This window comes from Takifugu rubripes, chromosome 8 (assembly GCF_901000725.2).
Source record: "Takifugu rubripes chromosome 8, fTakRub1.2, whole genome shotgun sequence".
Lineage (NCBI taxonomy): Eukaryota > Metazoa > Chordata > Actinopteri > Tetraodontiformes > Tetraodontidae > Takifugu > Takifugu rubripes.
Genome location: NC_042292.1, coordinates 10,749,258 through 10,772,636, shown reverse-complemented (window position 1 = coordinate 10,772,636; position 23,379 = coordinate 10,749,258). Strand labels below are relative to the sequence as shown.

The window sequence follows — 23,379 nt, the reverse complement described above, 5'->3', positions numbered from 1 at the left end:
AATCTGACAGCAGATCCAACCACACAGAAGAGCAGAAGGCCACCATCGGAGCAACCTGGGCTTCCATAACTCCTCAGCAGAGCCACAGACTGTACATGCTCCTGTTTTTCACTAATAACACCCGAACAACGCCGGGTCGTCTTCTGGGCAGGCCCCCAACAGTTTCTACACTCTTCCGATAGGTGGCAGCATTTCCAGGCTTTTCACTGAATCTGCTCCCTGGTCAGGGAATATTTGGAATTTGGCCTCTCGCAGCATTTCAACTCTTGCTTCTGAGCCAGACTCTAATCGTTTCAGTATACATGCATGTTTTTGATCACTTTAATTGGTGATAATCTCCTTTAAATGCACCAGTACCTGCATATTATTACCCAAAAAGAATGGGCAAATTAACTTTCAGTGAGGTTGTTCCAGTGTATAACATGCAATTACAGGGAATCATATCCTACCCTAACCTTCAAAAACACATGCTGATTTATTTTCCACACTAATTGAATTTTCTTTTTGTTATTCAAGGTCAGCCTTTATCATAAATATCAAATGCACATCTATTTTACATCGTTTAACCCTTTCAGTTCCATATTTTAGTCCATCCCAGCCTCCCAGCAGGAAAAGAGTGAAACAGGGCCAACTATTAACCTGGGATTTATTAAAAATTAGGAGCAAGTCAAGTGCATTTGTTTGACTTGACTGGATACCGGAGGGTTAACGACTTACTAAAACCCAAGTTGGTAAATGTTTCCAGTCATCCAGGTTGAAGAACTCTTCTCTTCAGATTGAGACAGGTCAACCGGACTTCCTGGTGGGTTCCTGAAGATGCCCCCCCCAAAATAATTGGTTTGGTCCCTTTTTAATAATTTAGGATTCTGAGCTTAATCTATTATCTGAAAAGGCCGCTGCAAACCAAAACAAGCTGCAATTCCAGCAGACAAAATATGATTGTACGAGTATTTGTCCCCTTTAAACAAGGTAAAATCATGCAATAGATTATGGTTGGACACAACATAGTCAAGTCACTGAACCACTTTGTTCAGCAGGAATCAGCCATAGAACCAGTTCACGACAAGCAGAATTTTGAATTTCCTGAAATCTGTGAATCTGATAACAAATGTGAGCAGCACTTGGCAAATGGGGTAAATCTCGCACTTTTTCCCCCTCGTATTTTGCACAGCAGAGCAGACGTAAACTGCCCGGATGTGTGAGCCTAATTTAGTCTGTCGTCTCGGATCGTGCCGTTCAGCCAAACATGGACCAAAGTTAATTGTCTGAAGGGAAACCAACTTGTTAATCTGACTGGATGAATCAGAAAACTCTTGGTCGTTATCTGGAGATAAAAGAAACTTGTGGCGGCTGTGGCAGATCAGTACTGTTGTGGACACTGTTGTGGTGCCAGGGCACCTTCAAAGCACTGCTGAATTACCCTTGAGCAAGGTATCAAACCCCACCCCATCCCCACCAAAAGGCTCAGATAGGGAGTTGTCCAGGTTGCCTTTGCTTGTACACAGGTGGGAAAGGCCTCAGAACCCTCCACACCACCGTGCAAGGACATCTAGCAGTAAAAACAAACAATAAATAGCAGCTCAGTCGTCATTTTAGGAACTTGGTGATCATTATTGGGTCACAGCTGGGAGTCAAACTCAATTGCGAACTACTGACTCAGAACGGAAGCCGACTCTGTTAAAAGGTGTTTTATTACAAGGAGGAATAAGGTGCTGCTGAGACGACTCACGTCAAGCTGGAGATCTAGTGTCAGTTCACACTGTGCAATTTCTTAATGCACCAACAACATAATTCATTTGTAAACGAACAGCAAAAATCAGGATTTTGAGTGACAGCAATTTTTTTTTTAAAAATCCCAATTTGCAGAGATCTCAGGACAGTGATGTCATTAATGTGAGTCCAGTTACAGACCAAACTGACTTTGGTCTCTGTGCATCACCATCAAAGCTTCCCTCGGAGCCCAGCTCTACGCTGAATGACCTCACACAAACCCAAATGTGTATCAGTCCACCAGGGAAACCTCAGCCCGACCCCCTAAAAATCGGAACCTTCTGCAAGATCCGAATAGTAGTTTGAGTCGAACGTTCAGATCGCGTTCCCTCCAAACTGAAACCCCTTTTCTGCCATGAACTCTAGAACATGAAGTACAAGCAAGTAGGATATTTACAGAATCACCCGCTGAAGGAAAACAACTCTCCAACTGGCAGTTTTGTATATACCTGATGGAATATGACAAAACAAATACATTTTCATTTCAAATGAGATTTTCACATGACAACAATGACAAGAAGTGAAGTGCTTCCCCCAAATCTCAAGCTCTTTCTTTCCTTTTTTCCTCAGCCAATTCAGATGCAAACAAATGCACACAAATGAATTGTAAATTAAACTCAATAAATAACCAAATCCAGTCAGGCAATGTTAACCACACATTTGTCATAATCCACAAACAAATCAGAAAAGCAGACAATTGGCACATTCCTAATGAAAGATGCCAGGTTCCACTTCCTTTCTATAAATAAAGTAGTGTTTACAAAGGCGGATCCTCATTAAGATGGCTGAACTAAGCCCCGCCTGTCTCTGGGGTCCATGTTTCTTTGGAAGGTTCAGTCCAGTTTGGCAGGCTGGACATGCAGCTACTGGATCCACCAGGGTGGAAAGTCTTAGAAAAAACACTCCAGAGTTTAAATATACAAGGAATAAAAACAAACAGTCGATCTGTCGTCCGTGTGGAAATGTGAGTCCTGCGGTGGGCGGAGCCTCAGGACAGTCCCGAGGTTTCCAGGTAACTCTGGAGCTTTCTGACAGTACCTCTGTCCAAGGAGCAAAGATCGAAGTCAAAAGTGGTGTTTGTGATGTGGAAGTGTCCAGTTTCTTCAATCAGATTCACAATCTGCAGCAGACAACATAAAAGATAAGACTCTCTTCCACTGCACACAAAATAAAAGTTTCATTTAGAGCTGAACGTCATGCACATTAAAATGGTACCATATATGTAACATTTTCTCTTTAACAATGGGCGCTTTATACATGTACACAAAAGCTCACAATTCCGCAGGCCTGCATGTACGGTCTGACTCATTCGATCATTCTGAAGCATTAATTGTGTGTTAGCTCATCAATCTTAAGAACCTTTAAGGTTATTAGGAATCACGGTCAGGCCAGTTTCACCGTCTCTAAGTGGTGCAGATATTCTGTCGTTTACCAGATGATACGTCACTGAAGCACATCCCACATACCTGTTGCAAAACATGACCTTCCCTGAGTGTCATCAGTCTTTTGTGAAGTTCCACGAGCTCTTCCAGGTAAGCCTGGGAACACAAAGCAGGTTATTCCCAACCCAGTGACGAGGCCTTGCCCAGATCTCTCTAAAACACAGCCTATCGCAAATTCCTGGGTTGGTGCCCCAGCCTCCATCAGACAGTCGTACATATTTGTCATCCGCAAACAAAAAGGTGCTGCACCTTGTCACAATCCAGGTTCCGGTTCTTGTCTTGCTTGTTTTGCTTGGCGGAACTCCTAATTTCCAGTATCTGACAGATTTAAACCCCAAACAATCCAACCCAACAAACAAAGAAACGACAACGTTAAAAATCCCTTGAGGGAACTTCAAACACTGGTTCCCACTTACAGTTGAGGGACCAAATCTTCATGCGTCACATGACCAACTCACCTGGTTATGAGCCGATCTCAACGAGGCCGGGGCTTTGTTGTGGGATGGGGGAGAAGGAGAGGAGCTGTCACTGTCACAGCCATCACTTAAACTCACCGCGACCCTGCAAAATATTAAAAGTAGACCAGCGCACGTCAGAGTCCTCACAAGCATGGCATATTTAAATTGCACAGTTCTACACACAAACACACACATTCTCTACAAATGCACGTGGAGCATCAAGTCAGCCCGAGGCAGGAGAGGAAGAAAGAGACGAGGAATCCGCACGCGCTGCCGCCTCGATCGACAACAAGCGGCGTTTCTTCGTGGCATAAAGCGTCGTACGCGCAGCACGTATAGTTCGGCTCATAAACTTTCGCCGAACTGACGCTTGTCGATGCGTCGGCCTCTTCAATTTAGTGGGATGGCAACAATCTGCGTAAATCGTATATTTTCAGCATTTTTGATTCTAAATTAATTCAAAATAGGTGAAAGTTTTGAAAAATAAAGCATCATCGGACAGTTGAGGGCTACTAGTTTTTATGTTATAATTTTATATTGACGAATATTTGTGACTCAGATGCATCTGGTTTTTGATTTATTCTTACTAATAAAGGTCTACTTTTGTTTCTTGAACTTCCCCTACTACCAAAACACCTTCCAAGTTTTGCCCACACCTGGTCTTGAACCGACAACCCTCTGCTCCTCAGCCCAGTCCCCTACGGCCTGAACCTCCACCACCACATTAACTAACAGATGTTGTCGGGTTAAATGGCCTGACACAGTCATCTGGTCACGTGACCGGTCTGCTCGTGTGACTCATCTGATCAACAGGCCTGTCGTCCAGGCACTGACCTGTGGGAGTGGTGTGTGAGATGTCTTGGTGCAGGTCGCTCCGCATCAGACTCCATGTCGTGGTCCTGCTCATCCTCCGAGTCGTCATCATTTACGTCTGAGTGATGCTCTTGCAAGACTGACGCCACGTTAAGGAACACAAACACAACATATCAGAACGTTAAATATAAGGAGATGTAAGGGCCAGTATAAACATGCAGCAGGGTCTGAGGGTCTCAGGGTCTGAGGGTCTCAGGGTCTGAGGTGAAGAAGGGAGGCGAGGGGTTCCACTGGAGCGATCCGATAGGACTCGTGACACTAGCAAAACTGCACAGCTTTTTCAGTTTCATCAGAAAGCAACAACTCGTGGAGGGTAGCTTGGTGATAAAGGCCCACACCTCCATCCAAACCCAACAGATGTAAACACCAAGGAAGCCCAACACGTACCATGTTTCCTACATGTCACACTTTCATTTCTGGAAGCCCTCTCCATTATAAATGTCTTTCTAAATACTTCTGAGGGGAACTGAAGAAATCTTGAGTGCTGAACACAGTAAATACAGATATCTGAAATTTCAAACCCAACAGGTCCTGGCATAAGATGATGACTGCTTGGCTAATATTATGTTGCCACCCTAGACCCTAGAAGCTGTGTTCTGGGATCTGGAACAAAGATGTTAGCTGGAGATCCTTTTTTGTCACGTAAGCTGCCAGGTGGGGTCTCCGAAGGTGGACTCGTCACACGACCAAAACAGCTCAATTGGATTGAGACTTGGCACTACCCCCCCCCCCCAAACACCTGGAATGAGCTGGCTGGGTTCCAGACGTTGCATAATCCAATGCTGCTAGAGGCCCTCTGGAACGCACGAGCACGCGCGCGAACACATGCACAAACTCGCATGCGCCCGCCCGCAGACACACCAGAACCTGCCTACATCTTTCGCCTTGCGAGGATGCAGGTCTGGAGGCCCCCAGCCCCACTTCAGGAGCATGATGCCACCTCAACGCACCCATACCCAGAATAACGAGGCATCCAGCAGGGGCCAAGAATACACACTCCATTAACCAACCAACTGCTGCTTGATTGGTAATAGAAAAGACTTGGCCCAATTGATGGAGTATGCCAAAACGGATCAAAAGAGAACATTTGAAAGTGCCACCGACTTGGTTTGAAGTTAATTCTAAAGGAAAAGTAAAAGCAATAATTGAAAGGGACAATGGACACGTCTGCCTAGTGCCTCTATGAAGGCTGAAGCTTAAATTAAGCTTGTCACATGTAGATGCCTTCAGAGAACTGTATAAAATTATACCTACCTTGTCTTTTTTGGAGTGTTGGACCACAGCCTGAACTGGAAGTGGAACTGGTTGGACTGTGCTGTTCGGACTGAGAGAGAGAACAGTCAGTAAGCCCAATGAGAACCGTTAAATAACACATATCCAAATTCAGTGGGGCGCAGCTTAAACTGCAAACAAACCAAAACATTCACTACAGGTTCTTGAAATATTGATGTTTATCCAGTCGTAGTTTCCATTATTCAAGAACCAACGCTGATAAAATCTCTAAAATGAGATGTTATTGCATCATTTATTTACATTATTAATGATAATTTGGCACATTTCTACAGCTGGAGCTGAGATGGTCGAGTGGCCCCTGAATGTTTTCAGTATGATCCTGAACTACAACTGCTCTTCAACAAGGTACGGAGCCCAAAATAGCTCCTGAAGCTGTGTTTTTGTGGATAAATATAAATAACTGAGCATTCAAACTGAGCGTCTGATTCATTTCTGTTTGCCTGAAAGGGGAGATGGACGACTGGAATGGAGAAGCAGTTTGAGTGGTCCATGATGACAAGAAATTGTTCTGCTATCAAACACAGGAAAGGGGGCCATTTGGAACATATTCATTTCTGGATATTGCGGGTGGTGGAAATCAGAAGTTGTGATTCTTAGAACAAAGTTACTATTTAGCTCTGGACACGTTCTTCAGACAAAAGGTAGAGCATCATCACTAAATGTCAATTCAATCGGAATTCTTCAATTGATTCTCAGCATAGCTTTACGATGGAGGATTAAGGAAAAACCAAGCGGAAACCAAACTAATTCCGGCTTAAGTATCAACTACTTTAACTCTTGATGTAATTCTTGATCAGACTAATAAACAATTGTTAGTAAAATTGTGCAATATCAACCATTATGAGACATTTTGTGGGGAAAATCTAACATTATCTTTACACAAACGTATGTTTTAAAAATGAGTGGAATTGTCCTACCGACCCGAAAAAACACGAGAAAAACTCTCACAACACCATCAAAACGGCAACAACAAAATACCCACAGAAACCTTTCGGACAGAAAAGTCCCTTTTTTTTCCTCCCCACACGTCACGATTCTTTTCTTTCAGACATTTAACGGTTTAAAAGGGGCACCCTAAACTATTCATGGGAGCAGCTCGGCTTTCACCTCGGGTATCGTAAAAACATAAATCCTTCACCTCGTCCATCTGGCTTTGAATTAACCAGAATCTCCACCAATGGCGTCAACTGGCCATTCACGTTAACACGTGCACTGTTTTTGAGCGATACACGAGCATTATAAAGACCAGCACATTGTACATTTAATAACTTGTATCTGCATCTGCACTAGAAAAAAATCATTTCTTTAATCAAGAATTCGGCGCATTTTCAACTACCTACTTTACTTTACAACTGTCTGTAGCTCTTTGGGCCACCCAGACAAAGCAGCTGAACGACCACTGGGTTTATTGCCACCCATCCTCCCTTTCATTACCGAGCCCAACTCCCTCAGAGACTCTTCCAGACAACCGTTAAACAAGTCTAAATACTCTGTGTTACAGCCCAACTCGCTGACCACCAAAGCTAAAATTCCAGTCCCAGAAACCTTTCAAAAACCGTCTGCCCCTTAAAGCTTCATGGTGACTAAAAGGGACATAAAGAGAGGTGATAGTCTTCTGTTTTGCTAACTTACATCTGATTTGGTGGATTGATCCTCCATATCCGAGTCATTGGGATCTACAAGCTCCTGGAATGGTGGAAGATTTGGCACCTTCCTGCACTCAGCATCTTTGCATTCTAGTCTTGATTGACCTGTTTGCATCTGTAGTCTGTCTCTGAAGACTTTTTTACCCAAATGTTGGGTGTCAAAGTCTGAAGTCGCTTTCCCTGATACATCTGCAAATCCCTTTTTACGCTTTTTAGTTCGGTGGTCGTCACAATCAGGTTTGGGCAGATACTTATTAGGCCCTGAGTTGGGATTTATATCCTCAGTCTGGTGCTCCTTGGACAAAGTCTTGGATTCTTTAAAGCCAATCTTGGAATTGATATCTTTAAGTGGCTGGTTCTCTTTGGGTCTCCCAGAAGGTTCTTTGGAGGGTTTGCTGGGGTCCCACAAGGAGTCTCTGAAGGCACTTTTAGGCTCTTTCAAGTCTTTTAGAGGCTTCTGTTTTTGATCCTTGGAAGGTTTGTGGAGTTTAGAGAAGCTGGCACTGCTGGTGCTGGTAGCAGAAGTAGTGGTGAGAAAGGCACCTCCACTTCCTTTGGAATGATCCTGCAGATAAAAACCAACACATTACAAAAATCCTGTGCAATTCTGGCCAAAAGAGTCATTTTAAACTGTGTTCAGCGAAATGAGAAATGCATGTCCAGGATTGAAGACCTTTCCTTTAGCCAATTACCTGCAGGTCACTACAATTAAAAGATAGATAAATAATATACAAATTCATTTTATTTCTGCATTTTGGGTTCTCTTGGTCCCTTAAGTGGAAAAGAAGCTGAGTAAGAAGCTGAATAAGCTGAAAACAACACTCACTTTTGACCCGTGGGGGGTTTTGCTCTTCTTTGGGTCAGGGAAAGTGGACGTGAGCGAGCTGTTGGGAAGTGTGGGCAGCTTTAGATGCTGGCTGTGCAGATGGGTGGACCCTTCCTGCAGGACCATCATCTGCCACAGGGACGACAACCAAAAATCACCAGAAGCTTTGTTGAACCTAAACATTCTTCAGTGTTCACAGTTATAGAGATAGAACGTAACTGACACAAAATACACTCCCAGATATCCTACAGTCACCTACAACAGACCAGGTACCTCTACAATTTCTGATACCTTCTTCTAGGCATTTATTTTGTCCCTATAAACAAAAAGCCTTAGGGCACAAACGTTGGGCAAATCGGAGACTGCGACTATTCATTTTTCTTCCTTGAAATTTTTTTCCATTGAAAATGAATGACAGCCGGTCACCGCGGTGGCTTTTAGCGTCAATGCAGCACAAGGTGAATTCTATTAAAACGTTTTTAATTTGCATATTTTCCCATGTGAAAGGCAAGAAAGGGAAACAAAGGAAAGCTTGCAGCTTCAATGTGGATATCAGTCGCCATGGTCTGACCCCTCTATAAAGTGCCGGTTGAAAAACAAATGGGAATTTGCAATATTGAGAAATAACTCTGTGCAAATGGAAATTAAAAGAAATAAATCTTACCTTTAAATCGTCTGTCGGTCGCTTGTGCGGATCCTGTTGCTGTTAAAAAGGAGACAAGGGCCTTGTCAACATTTGAACCCTTTCTGAAGGTAAGAAGGAGCTAAAGTAAATACGGAGCACTCGGCCTCAGTCATAAATCTTGGCGGATGCGAGAGTTCAATGGCTAGGTGCCCTCACCTCGACTTGCACCCAACAAGAGGGAACACATAAGAACCATGGATATCCAGAGCAGGAACATTTCAACCATACTGTAGCGTTCCGTTTAACCATTCTAGTGCCTAATCTGAAGAAATGCTCCTAAATGCAAAGTCACACATTCATCTAGAATCTGCAGATATGAATCACAAACTGAAGATACCTAGATAAATGATAATATACACTGTGAACTATAGAAAGAAAAGGAGGGTTCAAAGAAAAGCAAAGCAGATTAGAACAACAGGGTTCTGTTGAGTCAAGATGAAGAACAGCTGTTGGCTCAAAGTGGACATATAAAGCATACTCATTTCTGAAAAGTTCTTGAAAGTACTGGATTCCAGGAACTGTAAAAATGGATATAATAAGCAGCATTGCTCTCACCCCTCCAGCTTTAAGCAGCTTCCTACGAAACTCCTCCGTTGGGTTGTTGAAGGTGAGCTTCTCACAGCGGAGGTGATTGACAGGTGGGTGGCCTTCCAAGTGGAGAAAGAGGTCATAATCAAATCGAACTTTCTTTGGTTCTTCCTGAAAGACAGTGTGGATGGAGGCAAGGGTGAACAATCTGGACCTGGCCAACGTTTATGTGAAAGCTGAGACTAATAATAAACTTACCTTATTTTTGAAATAAACCTCAATAGGCAAGATGAAGCCAGCATATCCCGACTCCTCTATTTTGTAAGGGGGATCCTTGCACACTGAAATGAAGCAGGATATTTGATATTAAGACCACAGCAGCACATTCAAATACATCCGGATCAGATGGGTAAAAGATGCTGCAAACCATTATTTTATCCATCGTATTTTAGACCTACAGTGGCTGTGAAACATCACAAGGTTTCTTTGGTGATGAAAGGCTTTCAGTACATCGCTGAATACAACGAGCAGAAAACCAGCACCTTGACTCTCTCGAGAGCTCATTAATTCCCGTCACCTGTTCCTACATTAACTTGAACGCTGGCTAATTTAGAACCGTTGTAGCTTGTGAATGCAACCAGCCTGCAACAACACAAAGACCCGCTATCCCCACGGGCATGTGGAGACAAACGCACCTCGCCAGTGCTCAGGTGTTCTTCCCTGGTGTCATCTGTTTGTCAGCCTCTCCTGATTGACTCAAGGAGACAACAATTAGCTCCTTTGCGTATTTGGAAGATTACGGGGGTTCCTGCTCAAATAAAAGTGGAGCAAGAATCAAGATCGGGCCTGAAAAAACTAACCGACACAAGGTTGGATGACCTTTAAGTTGTAGTCTCCTTAACGCCACAACACAATGAGGCAACACCGGTTTACAGCAGTGCTTCTCAACTGATGGGTCGCGGACAGCTGGTCAAAAAAGTAAATAGCGTTTATATCTTTAATGCGCATTTGATGTCCATTATCTCCATAATGTCAATACGCTAGCCTCATGTTCACCTGTCCAAATGAGTCACTATAAAATAAGTGTAAAAAATGTATCTGCTAAACTACTGCGTACAATAATGCCTTGATAAAAATGAGCAAATATGATGTGAGGACAACACAGACGCACCTTTGCTGCCACATCAGCTTCTGAATTGGGCAAAGTGAAAATGATTTTAAGCACGAAACTGAATGCTCCTTCAGGGAGCTCCGGTGATGAACGGCATATATATCACCACAGCTGGGGAGGAAATGAGCGCAACATAAAAATGGCAAAGATGATTATAATTTTCACATTTATGCACCTGTATCTTTTTTTACATATGCCAATGTACAGTGCTAATGACTATCACTTTTATCTGCTGCAAATGGGACATGTGGGAAAAAATGATTAGCATGATGGAATGGTTTTGCAGCCAGTGGCTTCAGATTATTTACATCTTTTCATCCTGTCGGGCTAATGCTTGGCTAGTTTTGCATTGTTCCACAGGCCTGACCACCAGCGGTAGAATAAGGCCGTACCTGCAGCCCACAGAGGGTTGCCTGGGTAGAGCAGCTTCTCCATGATGGCACATCCTGATGTTCTACGGCCAGAAGGTATGCCGTGTCTCCCAGCACGGTGGTGGAGACACAAGGAGACAGGCTGCAACGCCAAGAGAAGGAGAAATCGAGGGCGCCGAAGGAGGGCCGAAGCAAAAGTAAGGAGAAAAAAGGGGACGTGCCGCAAGAGCCCTACAAAGTCGCAATGTGCACTTTTATTTCCAAACTGTCAGAAAAGGTCTCTATGAGTGTGGCATCAGGGCCTGAAGCCCGGGCTAACAGCTTCACCACAGCACCTGTGTTGGACATGTGGCTGCCTCTGTTTATCTTATGCTCAAATCCATCAAGGTCAGCAGGTCTTTCCTGTATCCCCCCCCCCCAAGTCACTCCACCTGGTTCCTCCTCCTCCATTTGCCCATTGGGGTGGGTGGGTTGAACATACATTAATAGCATGAAATAAAATGATGCATTAATTTACATAAATGAGCTAGAACACATCCATTTTTGACAGCCTTGCTATGTGCAAAGTTATGGAAACTGAATTATCTATAAAGACAGACTGCAAAAGTAATTAATCACAATCAACAAGTGTCAGGTGACGGTAATATACTTTCTATTTGCTTTCCATATGATAATGTCCTGTATCGATCGAGTACATTTTTAACGTCATCCAATCACTGTTTACACACATTTCCTTTCCACGTTGTATCTGCTCCGAGGAAAGCAAACAAGCACGTTACTGGCAATGGTAACAAGTTGGGGCAATGGTCACCTCCACCCAGAGGCAATACAGAGGGGTGCAATGACCGGAATTTTTCTCCTGTTTGCTCTCTCTCTCTCTTTCTTAATTGGCTATAAGGATCAGAGCAACGCCAGAAAATGCTAATAATGCATTCATAACTAATGCTTCTTTTTTAGATCTTCCAAGAACACTGGCTAAAATATTAAAGTACAGAAATCTATGGTAAGAGGTTTGATTCAAAGAAGCCCAGGCATGATGAAGACCTCCATTTTTAGTGTCTTGAAGGTACATTTAAAGCTCCTTGGTCCACAAAAGACATGTCGTTTTAGTGTTTTCCTGCACCTCCCAAACCTCAAAAAAACCCATGCGACATCATTCCATAAAAGTGACCATCATCTGAAATATCACAGGCACTCTTGAAGGGGCACCATGAATGGCAGCCAAGGCTCCAAATGAGGTACTTAAACAGCATGAGCCACTGCCACCTATTGCCAAAATAGCACCCCCTTCACTGGTTCCAAAGAGCTTTTTTACCTCCATTTGTTCAGATGGCACTGTCATTAGGCCTTCTCCATGGCAACGACTCAACGCTGGCCCGTTAACTGCAATAATGAAGCACACAGTGGCAGCTTTACTGACTGTTGATTTGTCATTAATCCCAATGTGAGTCTGGCCACATCTCTGAGCTGAACAACAAATCACCAAGAGCGGTCCGCACCAGAACATCCTTTTCTAAACGCCTTCTCCATTTTGTCGTCTACACATTGTGCCAGCAAGATGGCATGCCGTTAAAAACAGCTTAGTAGTAGAAGAAAATGGATGTCGAGAAGATACACAGTATGTACCAGTAAGTCAGTGAAGCATGAACCCACCTAGCAATCCATCTACCTCCTAAATTCTACTTACAGCTCAACTAACACGTGGTTTATCACAAGCACCACAAAATTAAAAAATAATAATGAATTTATTGCACTGTTGTGAAAGCAGACAATCAGTCAACCTCAAACTTTCCCCATAATTACCTGGACAAAAATATAAAATTCAAAATAAGAAAATGCATTTCATGATAAACAGATAATAGCTGTTCATTTTGCTCCGCCGCTGACTAAAGAGTAGCTAGTTTAACCGATGCAGGACGACTGGACCTGTGTTCTTCTCTCGTAGTCCAGTTTCACTGAAGCACATTCCAGAGAAAAAAGCCATTTATCCTCACTTTCATTAACAATTCTTGTTAATTTACAATCTCCTGATTGACAAAAAATCATTGAATAAATCTTTTCTCCTTCAGTGCTGAAGCTAAAGCAGGTCCTTTGACCTGCGACTGACCACCTGCTCTACAATGGTGAAACACCCACTGACTGCAGGGCATTTCAGATCTAAAACAACAATTTGGACAGAGAGAAGAAGGACGATTTTGGACAATTCGATGAGATTGCTCCTTGAAAGCATCCAAAGACGTTAAATTACAAATGAAATTGTTCAGCGGGCCAGAACTGACAGAGACAATAGCATGAAGCTTTGTCTTTAGTTGCATTTTTAAACATTACTGGCTGCTCAATCACAGTGGAAAAGAGGAAAAGCATGAGCCGATCCAGCTAAGCTTGCACTTAACTTGTTGATCCTTGTATTGGTTTTAGTTGCAAGAGTGAAAGGTTGTATCAGAGATTCTCAGCAAAAACAACATTCTCAAAGTAAAACAAAGCCACCTGGCCCCGCCCCTTCACCAGCTTGAATTGTAATTGGTGCAGAACCCCGGTCCTGCCTTCTGATTGGTTGGATCGTTTCGGAAGCAGGTGGGTTCGCAACCACCGGCCAGGAAAGGAAAAGGATGGTAAAGGAAGACTTCAAAATGTTTCCCCCTCATCAAGTCCCAGTTAGCGTCTTTAAATACCATAATAACAGCGGTGTCAATAAGATGGAGAGCTGGCACCTAAGGTATGAACATTTAGGGAACATAGAGATAATTTACAGCAGAGCACAGAGCAGATTAATATTGTTTTGTGATGGTGTTTGTGACAGCTGAATTCACAATCAATAGCAGCACTCAATAGATTAATGATTTTGAGGACTTTCTTTGTTGTCATCTGCACAGTTTCGATCACTTGTCAGAAGCCCAGAAGTTACACAGCTGTATCAACATCTGTCACTGTTTTAAATTTATAAATACACATTTAAAATATATTATTTTAACTATGCACTAGTTGCACCCATCAGAGTTCATGGTCAGCAACAAGAACTTGGTTCCTACTTCAAGAATTGCAATGGTGAAGTTTATTTACATTCATTGGTTTATTTTGAAGAGCCAGTTCCAATGAGAAGATGTCTAAAAAGCCATTCAGGAATCACAAAATGCAGGACATCTTACCTCTTTTTGGCTTGGGAAAACTTTCGTGCAGGTGAAAAACAACTTTGTCTACAAAGTGTTGAATGTTGCTGTGCTCTGGTCCTCGAACAAACACCATCCAATCATGGGTGAAGCCCTCCACAGTAGGTTTCTTCCTGACCTGGGCACGATGACCAAGTTCCAGTTTCACCTGGACTGCACCCTTTGGTCAACAAGACAAAGCATTACAAAAGGAATTTGTCATTTTATTATGGGCAGATATTGAGAACTTTACCATTTTGCCTATTCTTTCAATACAATTGGCACCCCAACAAGCTCTTTCGTCTCGTCACAGACATGACCATCAATAGATTTCTATTTCAGGGAAAACTACACAATTTAAGACGCTCGGATTAACTGGTACAAATCTATTATTACAGCCCAATAGCGGAAAAAATTTTGCGACAAGCTGCAGACACAAAATAAGTCTTCTTTCCATCACCGCGCAGTAATACGTGGCTAATGTGTGAAGTACTGTACTGGAAAATCATTACTTTATTAAGGACAATTAAATGCCATAGTATTGTGAAATTTGAAATTAGTTGTTACTTAAGTAAAAGTACTGTTGAGTTTATGCGGGTTTGGGTTAGATTTGCAGTTAGTAGGGCTGAAGGACAGCGACCTATAAGGCTTAAAATCCTCGCTGTAGAGTAAAAGCACCATGTAGTCCGGTGTCATTAAACAGAAAAGGTCCACAGATAATAAATACTCTACTAGACCAGACAGACAACCAAGTCTTCCAGGCGGCTACTTACCAAGTTGGCCATCCTACAGGCCCCGCGTTATTGTTATTTCATGGAGAACAGGTTGTAAATTAGAGCAGAGGTGAGAACAGTTTGCTAGCGACAACGGCCACGGTCGATCCTCCTGAACTGAAGTCATACTCAAGACTTTGAAAGGCTCGCCGGCTGTCAATGTTCAATAACAACATACACACCTTCCGCTTTAAATTTTCACAATAAAGCCAACTACCTTTGGAACGTATTGTTGGACGCCAGGGTGTGGACGAGTTGTATTGATGTGTAATGTTATATTTGCCGTTCCACTGGAAACTATAAGGTTTAACAATATTGAGGCCAAAAAAAAAAAGTAAAATCTCGGTTTAGGTTAATCATACATAATATTGTACGTAAAATTGAAAATGAACTACGTTATACGCTTTTTGAAAATTCATCAACTATTGCTATTGACAAATAATTTTATGTTTGATGACAGAAATCACATTCGATCTGCCGTATGTGTTATTTTATTTTGAAATTCAATGCGTCTAATTTCCGTTATGTACCTCCTCAACTCTACTCCCCCTGAAGAAACTACTGAGGCTTGGTTGGCTCACCATAGTGACGTAGGATGGAACTAACCAATAGAATAGCAGCACAGAGCGGGAGCACCAATCAGGAAGGCGGAGCGCTGCGTGTACGTTGCTTTCATGATAAGAGAAAGAAAAAAAAGACAAACGAAAGAGCAGACACGTCTAAAGAATTAGCTAGAAAATTCTAAGTGATTATTGCTCAGAAAACGTGCAGTTCCCCTTCAAAGGAGAATTTAGAAGATGTAAGGGTTAAAAGACATCTTGTAGATCTTTGTCAGAGGTTAAGTTACTGCAGAATCTGGTACTTTAAAACTCGTTGTCAGGTAAATTAAAAAATTTACGACTTTAGGACAATACTATTAGAGATCAGATTCATACCAGCTTAAAACTAATCACTTAACGCAAGTTCGTTCATGAGGTATTAATTTATACGACACATTATAGCGACTGTAATACTGCAATAATAGTTAATAATAATAATAATAATAATAATAATAATAATAATAATAATAATAGTTGTTGGCTAGCCTTATAATGACACGAAGTAGCAGTGAATTGCATAACTTAATATAGTTTTAATAAGTATTATTTCCTCTATTAATTCGTCTATTGTATGATATCGATTCACATTAAATTGGTACAAGTGCATCATAGATTTCTTGTCTAGATCGTTTGAGTAGTTTTGACGATCGTTTACATGTTTTATATAGAAAAATTCTTTTTAAAACATGATTTCGAAGCAATGTCTTTAACAATATAATTTCCAGTGCGTACAATAAATGTCCAACGTTTTTTGAATAAAGCTATTGAGATTTTTAATGTGCGCAAAGTTTTCCCCTCGCTACTTGCCGTAGTCCCCTCCACATGCGGATGTTTTTGGTGTTGCTGCATTAACAAGGTACCAGAAAAATAAGTTTTGCTCAGTTTTGATTAGCCTAGGAAGTTACAGTAAAGCTTTTTCCAAGCTACTATTAGCTTTTATTATTTGTCTGTGTATACCCAAGTTCTTGAATGGCTGTTTTGAATCTACCAGCATCCCGATCACATAAAACTTTGGCAAACATATCGAGAGTGTTCCCACTGCATTAAGCGCTATTAACATCATTTAACAGTGTTCTGGGACGATTAAAGGCTGACCCGGGTGGTAGATAGATGGATAGAATGGTGTTAGGATACTCGGTGTTGCCGGGATGGCGGCAACCATTCAGGCTGCCACTGCTAACCTGTCTCCACCGTTGAAAATCATGGACATGAGAGCATCAAAACCCCTGAGCTATAAAAGAAGGTGCCCTTTTCTAATGAATCGCATTTTCCTGAAGGGTGTGTGTGCGGGTCGCTTACCTGCGGAACACATGACACCGGGATGCACTATGCGAGGAGGCAGTGCGATGAGCAGTGTTCTCCCCGGAAGCCATGTCCCCCATGTAGATGTTACTGTGACATACATCACCTGCCCATGCATTGTTGCAAACCACGTCCTACCCCTTTCATGGAAACAATATTCCCCGATGGCCTCTTTTAGCAGGATAATGCTCCCCTGTAACGAAGTAAAAAGGGTTTAGATTTGAGGGGCACTGTGACGTGTATGAGGTACTATGGGCTGTCGGATGATTTGCATTCCTTTCATTTTAGCATAAATGCTGCAACATAAAGGATTGTGAAAAGTGAAAGGCTCTGAAATCTTTTCAGCTGCACTCACGATTTCATCTTTATTTGTGTAGTGTCTTGTCACGGTCAACCTTGTCTCTAGGCACATCACGAAAATGTGTTATTTTGCTGGAGCCTCCCGGCCAAATCAAATCTGTGAAGGATAATTTGTTCTTAAATATTTTACCTGTCTAATATGACCCATTGAAGCAGGGGCTCCACTAAAACCCTGATGCCAAGTGAGGTGTTGGTAGGAGATTACAGCCTCTAAGATGCAACGGGGACCCCCGTGAAACACATTTCATCAAGCTCATTCCATAGATGCTTGATTGCATTGAGATCTGGGGAATACGGAGGCCAAGTGGACGCCTCAAGCTCACTGTTGTGCCACTCCGATGAGTGTGTCGCCCAGTTAAACAACGCACACACAAGCCTTCCATGATGCCAAAGTAAATGTGACTCATCCGAACAGGCCACCTTCTTCCATTACTCCGTGTTCCAGTCCTGATGTTTACGTGGCCGTTGTGGGTGTTTTCGTGCAAGGGTTGTAAGTATGCAGACAAAATGGCCCACGTGACTGGCGCTGATGCTCTGTCCCAATACAGCACTGGCAACAAACTGCTCAAATCATTTAGTCAAAATTCACCAGAGCGGAACAGCACAAAGATCAAGCAGTGGTGCTGCAGGGGCAGAAACAAAGCAGCGACACCATCATTTCTCCTCCATCTGCCAGGTGGTGGAACAGGTCGTGGGCCGTAAACAGTTCAGGACTGAGCTAGGCTTCTGTTCATCATTCACGCAGCACACTGTGTTGATCCATGAAGAGGCTCAACAGCGCCCCCAGCTGCTGAGGAAACCCAGGGCCGTTATTATCAGCAAGGACATTCTGACTCTGATTTATCGCTCACTCATTGTTTCCACCCTCACCTTCAGCCGTTTATCCTGATGTAACTTCCACCATCAAGCACAGAACCAAACGCACCAGGATAACAAACCAAATCAAAGATTCACCCCCGTATATGAACTGTCCAAACGCCCTGTGACCAAGAAATCCACCCTGATCCCCGGGGGCCTCTCTCACCTCATCCACCAACAAATAGTCCATTATTCCATCTGCAACAACCATTCAGAACCCCCTGACATAGACACTGTCATTGTATCTTTGTTAGTTGTCTATCAACTTAGTGTTATGAAATTTGACCAATTCATTGTGATTGCTTTTTCCAGACATGATCAGCAAACATGACAGAGAGTCTGAGGCTAAGATTTGATTTTGCCAGCCCTGTCATACAACTACAGGTAAGCCTGAAGCGGATTTCTTTTGTACAATAATCCTTTACGAGGACAGTTGTTCACTGTGGTAAAGAAAGTGAGGTGGAAAGAAAGTGAAACGAAGGCATTTGAAACCAAGACGTGTAGACCGAGAACGATCTATGCATTGTTGTGCTGTGCATGAGTATGAGTAAAATAATAACTGTAGGTAGTCGTTCACAACCCTTTTAGCAATGGTTTCCCCAATAAAGCTTCATAAATTAAAACTGAAGTGAACTGAAATTTGGAATTTCCTTCCAGTCAGGATAAAGTTCCATTCATTTCCCATCGCTACACAACAATGCTAATTCTAATCCCGCCCTAAGCCTTGTATGTGACACAGATACATACGATGATTTACACACACAATATAAATTACAGTGAAAAGAGTTCTTAATCGTGCGGTTGATCAGATGTTTATTTAGCTTCTGTTTGTTTCTAGACGGTGAAATATCTTATAGCTGCTGTGTTAAAAGAGAAGGGACCTAGTGGACAAATCACAAGCTCTACACTGCAGGTGAGCTACTTAGTAAAGATATAATGTCTGAATTGGCCCTTTATTTACTGTTTTATTCTGCTGTGGTTTTCGAACTCGCTTTCAATGTGGGGTTTTTAACGTTTAACATTCATAATTTGCATTGTTGATGAAGAAAATGAGTGGGTGAGGCCGTATCCATTAAAAAAACTGAAGAACAGCATCGGAGCCCTCACGATTTAAGCTGAATCAAAATGAAAAGCTTAGTTGTGTCTCTCTGGTGTGTGTTAGGGCCCAGCACTGCAGTCCCTGTGGGAACAGTGTTGCAGCGACTCTGCTGTGATCCATTCTACTTGCTGTGATGCCGTGGTGCTGTTGGTGGCTCAGGGCCATGCAGACCTGCAGTTCGTCCTCAACAACGTCCTCAACCTCCTCCCCTCGGCCAGGTATTCCAAATACACAATCTGTCTGTGCTTTGATGAGACTGCCTTTAAAAATAACCTCCTGGGCATAATCTGGTTTGGGTCAATGCAATACCAGGTTTGATCTGGACAGGGGTTAATTTGGCCTGTTAGACTTGTAATATTAAAAACACAATTTCCCCTTTATTCTGCGTATTAACACTATTTTATATTCTGTGTCTTGTGAACAGAAATGTGCAGGGGCTGATGAAGATTATTGGACAGCTGTTACAGATTGAGACGGACCAAAGAGACAGAAGCGTAAACTTCACCTGTCCCTACTCCATCAGGTCAGTCGCATGATTGGTGCAGTTACCCAGTCTTGCTTCACTGTGACGGGGGGGGGGGGGTATCAAGACCCAGTCCTTCTGGACCCTAATCCAGCCAGGGTTTTAGTCCTACCGGGTCTTCCTAGAGTGAAACCAAGAGAGAAATAACGTTACCATGACTACTGATTAATAAGAAAAGAAACATTAAAATTAAAAGAAAATATAAAGGGTTAAATAAGCAAATGGAAATTTCTTGTAAATCAGATGAAATAAAGAGCAGATGTTGGTCATTTGAACAGCTTATCTGGTTGGATAAGGTTACCACTACACTTTTTCCAACCAGCTTGGTCCATGATTGATGGATTTGTTTTCATTTTTGGTGCACTAAAAAAGTTCCAAAAGCATGGAACATGTTGAGAGCTGTGTTCTCTCGGGTTTTTGACATTGTAGGAAAAATCCTCATCCATTCATCACAGCCCTGGAGAGCCGAGTGGACTGCTGGCCCGCTTTGACGCTGGAGATCGATGATTTCATTCAACAGGCTGTTGACAGGTTGGCATGACGACAGTCGAGGCTTTAATCGCTTCATCTAATGTCCCTTGTCAGATAATTCATTCCAGCATTATCGGTGCATGGAGGAAATATAATCCCGGGAAAGTTTTGTACATGAGCAAGTTTAAAATGCCCCAAAGAGGCGACGCCGTTGAATCCTGGTTATCTGTGCTGCAGACGTGACCCGGCCTACATGGACGTGCTGGCCCCGTTCCTCCAGTATCTGTACTGTGAGCCCCAGAGGCAGACCCAGCACGCCCTGCTGCGACACAGCCTCCTCAAGGTGCTGTTGCCATCGCCTCCACGTACCGGATCGGCCCTCAAGGACAAAGACCACGAGCAGAACTGCTCAGTGTCCGACGGTCTTCTGAGCCGCCTCTGTCAGATGGTTCCTTACATGCAGGTAACGTGTGGTCATCTGCTGCGTTTGTGTCAGTAGAGTCGAACGAGGTGTTCCCTCCATCTTCGGAGTTAACGTCTCTGCCACCAGGTTAATGCAGTGAATCACTAAAAGTTTATTGATTTACTTTAAAAGTAACATAACATTCAGACCCCCTTCAGAAAATTTGCTTCAGGCCAGTTTTTTGTGGTCGTTGTGGGCTAAAACTCCTTGAATTTGTGGCGAACTCATCCAAATTCATGCCACAAAGTTGTGAAAAAGGAACTGTTTTATGCCATGTTGGAGTATTTTTGGCGGTTGGCTCATCACATGGTGCCATATTTTTCAACATTCTGCGAAGAAGCTACTTTGTCGCCTTTGGTTGCGATTTTATCCAATTCTAAATCCGAATAAATTTGGCAAAACCCAAACGACTGGGAGTCGATGCCAGAATGAAAGAGTTGTTTCTACCCGCAGGTGGACAACATGGAGGCGGTGTTGGAGCTGTGTGAGTTCGTAGCTGCTCTGCTTCAGACTCTTCTGGCCTTTGAGGAGCGCTGGAGGAAGGAGAGGGCCGAGCTGCTGCTGCAAATGCTGTGCGTCTCCCATCGCTGCCTGGTCATAAACGGAGATTGTCGACCTCTCCTCAGCTTAATGCAGCAGCTCCTGCCTCACTGCCGCCATGTGAGATGCTACATGCACATAGGGCTTTTTTTTTTAGACTCCTTCACCAAAACCGAGGAATCAAATCACCACCAGCGCTCTATTCTTTTTTAGGATTTGCCATTGGACGAGTTGATGGTGGGTGTGGCCTTACTCCTCCTCGAGGCTCCGTCGGGTCAGCAGAGCCGGCTGCTCAGTCTGGGTAAAAGTGTTTTTGAGAGGATCTCGGTCTTCCACCACATTTATTAGGTCCAGGTAGCTGGCTCAGTTTATCTCAGGGGTCCGATGAGGTTGAGGACAGTGTCGTCTATGACATCAGCATGTGTTCATGGACCTTGCATTGTGTTCTAGTCCCAGTCAACGTTGGAGGCATATCAGGGTGTTTTAACACATGCTGGCGTGCAATGATCCATCGTGTAAATGTTCCACTTTCAACACCTTTGTTTTCACTCTGATCCCAACTCAGTGGCAGAGTCTCATGTTTCCATGACGACTGGCAGAAAAAGCCAGCCGGGCCTAAATCCTGCCTGTGTGAAAGGAGCTCGAAGCAGATGTTGGGGCCAATTGCTCCCCACTTCCACAGGTGTTAATGGTATATTTTCCCATCCCCATAACATCCTCCTTTCATCTGTCTCTCTTCAGCATTGAGTTTAGTGCCCGAAGACGCCGAACTCTCGCCGTGGCTCAGCCCCATCCTGGTTCTTCCTCTGCTGCAGCTCCTGTCCTGCTCCAGTCTCACAGAGCCGCTGGCAGAAAAAAGGACGCATCAGCTCAACCTGGATCTGGCCCACAGACTGCTGCGCCAAATCAGTAAAGGGACGGACAAGCGACAGGTAATGCACTGGCTGCTCCCGCATTCTGTGCTGACTGTTTGTGCCTTGGAATATCTGTTGTACCACAAACTGAACACACAATTTGTTCTTTAGACTAAATGTCCTCTCTCTCATTCTTGTCAGTCCTGCCCACCCCCGATGCGTCTCCTAAGTTCCTGGTACAGTGAGCTCCGCGTGGCTCTTTCCACTCTGCGTAAAGTGGCAGATAATCCAGGAGCGGCAGCCGAATGGCTGCTGTCTGTCTCTTCGGCTCTGTCCAGCAGCCAGCCCCGACTCTGCTCGCTCAGCCTCATCGTGACTCATCTCATTCTGACGGGCGAAGAGCAAATCTGCCGACTCGCTCTAAAAGTTGTCCAGGCTATAGCGACTGCTGACCCCAGCCAGGTAGATTCGTTTATGCTATCTTTATGCATGAAAGAACCAGTTCTCCGTTACCATGACTACCTCGATAAGAGGCGAAGGAAGTAAAATGGTTCAAGGCAGGAAGAGGCAAGTAGATCTAGCTAAAAAATAATCATTTAGTAAACTGCTGTGCTTACAAATAAGAGTGCTAATTATTGCAGTGGTTATTGGCAGATTATTACTTGCATGAATATGTAAAGAAGAAAATGGAAGTTTTGAAACAAGCAAAGGAGAATGAGATGTGATCATAAATGACTGTGTTAATGCAGTGGATGGGCATGTGAGAGGAAAGCACACATCCCTTCATCAGCAGCATCCAAACTGGAAGCTTTCATGTGCTGATACTCTACGATAATGGAAAGTTTTTCCCTTTGAACATAGATGTTTGTGGTTAAGAGTGGGAGAAATATGCTTTGTTCCCGCTGACGGGTTCTTGGTGTGAATCCCCTGGGGGCAGCGATGCTGTGGTCTAACTGCTAATGTGAGTGTGAATGGTTGTTTATGTTTCTGTGATGACCCTGCAACTCATCCAGGGCATCCTCCGCCTCTCGCTCAAGGCCGGTGGCCCTGCAGGCCAGGGCGCAGCGGTTAGAAGATGGATGGATGGTTGCTTGTTTATGGTGTTACTAACATATTATGTATTTAATCCATCTGTCACATTTTTGCTGCTGGGTCTTTCTCACTTGTGCATCATAGCTGTGTTTGCTATCAGATCCACTGGCTCCACACACGAGAATAAAAGAGACCAGGTCATGTCACAAGAGCCTCATTACCTGGACTGATATGCTTCAGAGAATTTCCCTGATAAAATCTTTACTCTCAAAATGTCACTGCAACAGACATTTGAT

The 23,379-nt window shown here is 43.4% G+C and overlaps 2 protein-coding genes across 7 annotated transcripts in view; one reads left to right on the top strand and one right to left on the bottom strand.

The window, feature by feature from the left end:
- Positions 1-660: 660 nt before the first annotated feature.
- mllt3 (MLLT3 super elongation complex subunit) lies at positions 661-16,987 on the bottom strand. Of its 6 annotated transcripts, none has more exons than XM_011606498.2 (14): positions 14,983-15,160; positions 14,463-14,557; positions 14,210-14,390; positions 9,780-9,862; positions 9,549-9,692; positions 8,973-9,011; positions 8,309-8,437; positions 7,469-8,047; positions 5,798-5,867; positions 4,505-4,622; positions 3,671-3,773; positions 3,462-3,530; positions 3,237-3,308; positions 661-2,890 (listed from the first exon to the last, which is right to left on the bottom strand). In XM_011606498.2, the coding sequence occupies exons 2-14, from the start codon at positions 14,463-14,465 to the stop codon at positions 2,759-2,761; spliced, it is 1,722 nt and encodes a 573-aa protein (XP_011604800.1). In that variant the 5' UTR covers positions 14,466-14,557; positions 14,983-15,160; the 3' UTR covers positions 661-2,758. The 6 variants fall into 6 exon arrangements, with proteins under 6 accessions (XP_011604800.1, XP_011604801.1, XP_011604802.1 ...); XM_011606499.2 differs by having other exon boundaries at positions 14,463-14,542; XM_011606500.2 differs by lacking the exons at positions 14,463-14,557; positions 14,983-15,160 and adding an exon at positions 16,881-16,987.
- The window catches only part of focad (focadhesin), a 21,701-nt gene continuing 14,597 nt past the window's right edge, over positions 16,276-23,379 (top strand). The window contains exons 1-11 of the mRNA XM_011606502.2: positions 16,276-16,437; positions 18,414-18,485; positions 18,940-19,014; positions 19,264-19,418; positions 19,625-19,723; positions 20,153-20,254; positions 20,432-20,657; positions 21,111-21,317; positions 21,411-21,498; positions 21,939-22,129; positions 22,253-22,513. Of these exons, the coding sequence (XP_011604804.2) occupies positions 18,429-18,485; positions 18,940-19,014; positions 19,264-19,418; positions 19,625-19,723; positions 20,153-20,254; positions 20,432-20,657; positions 21,111-21,317; positions 21,411-21,498; positions 21,939-22,129; positions 22,253-22,513 (1,461 nt within the window). The 5' untranslated portion in view covers positions 16,276-16,437; positions 18,414-18,428. The remainder of the gene's footprint in view (positions 16,438-18,413; positions 18,486-18,939; positions 19,015-19,263; positions 19,419-19,624; positions 19,724-20,152; positions 20,255-20,431; positions 20,658-21,110; positions 21,318-21,410; positions 21,499-21,938; positions 22,130-22,252; positions 22,514-23,379) is intronic.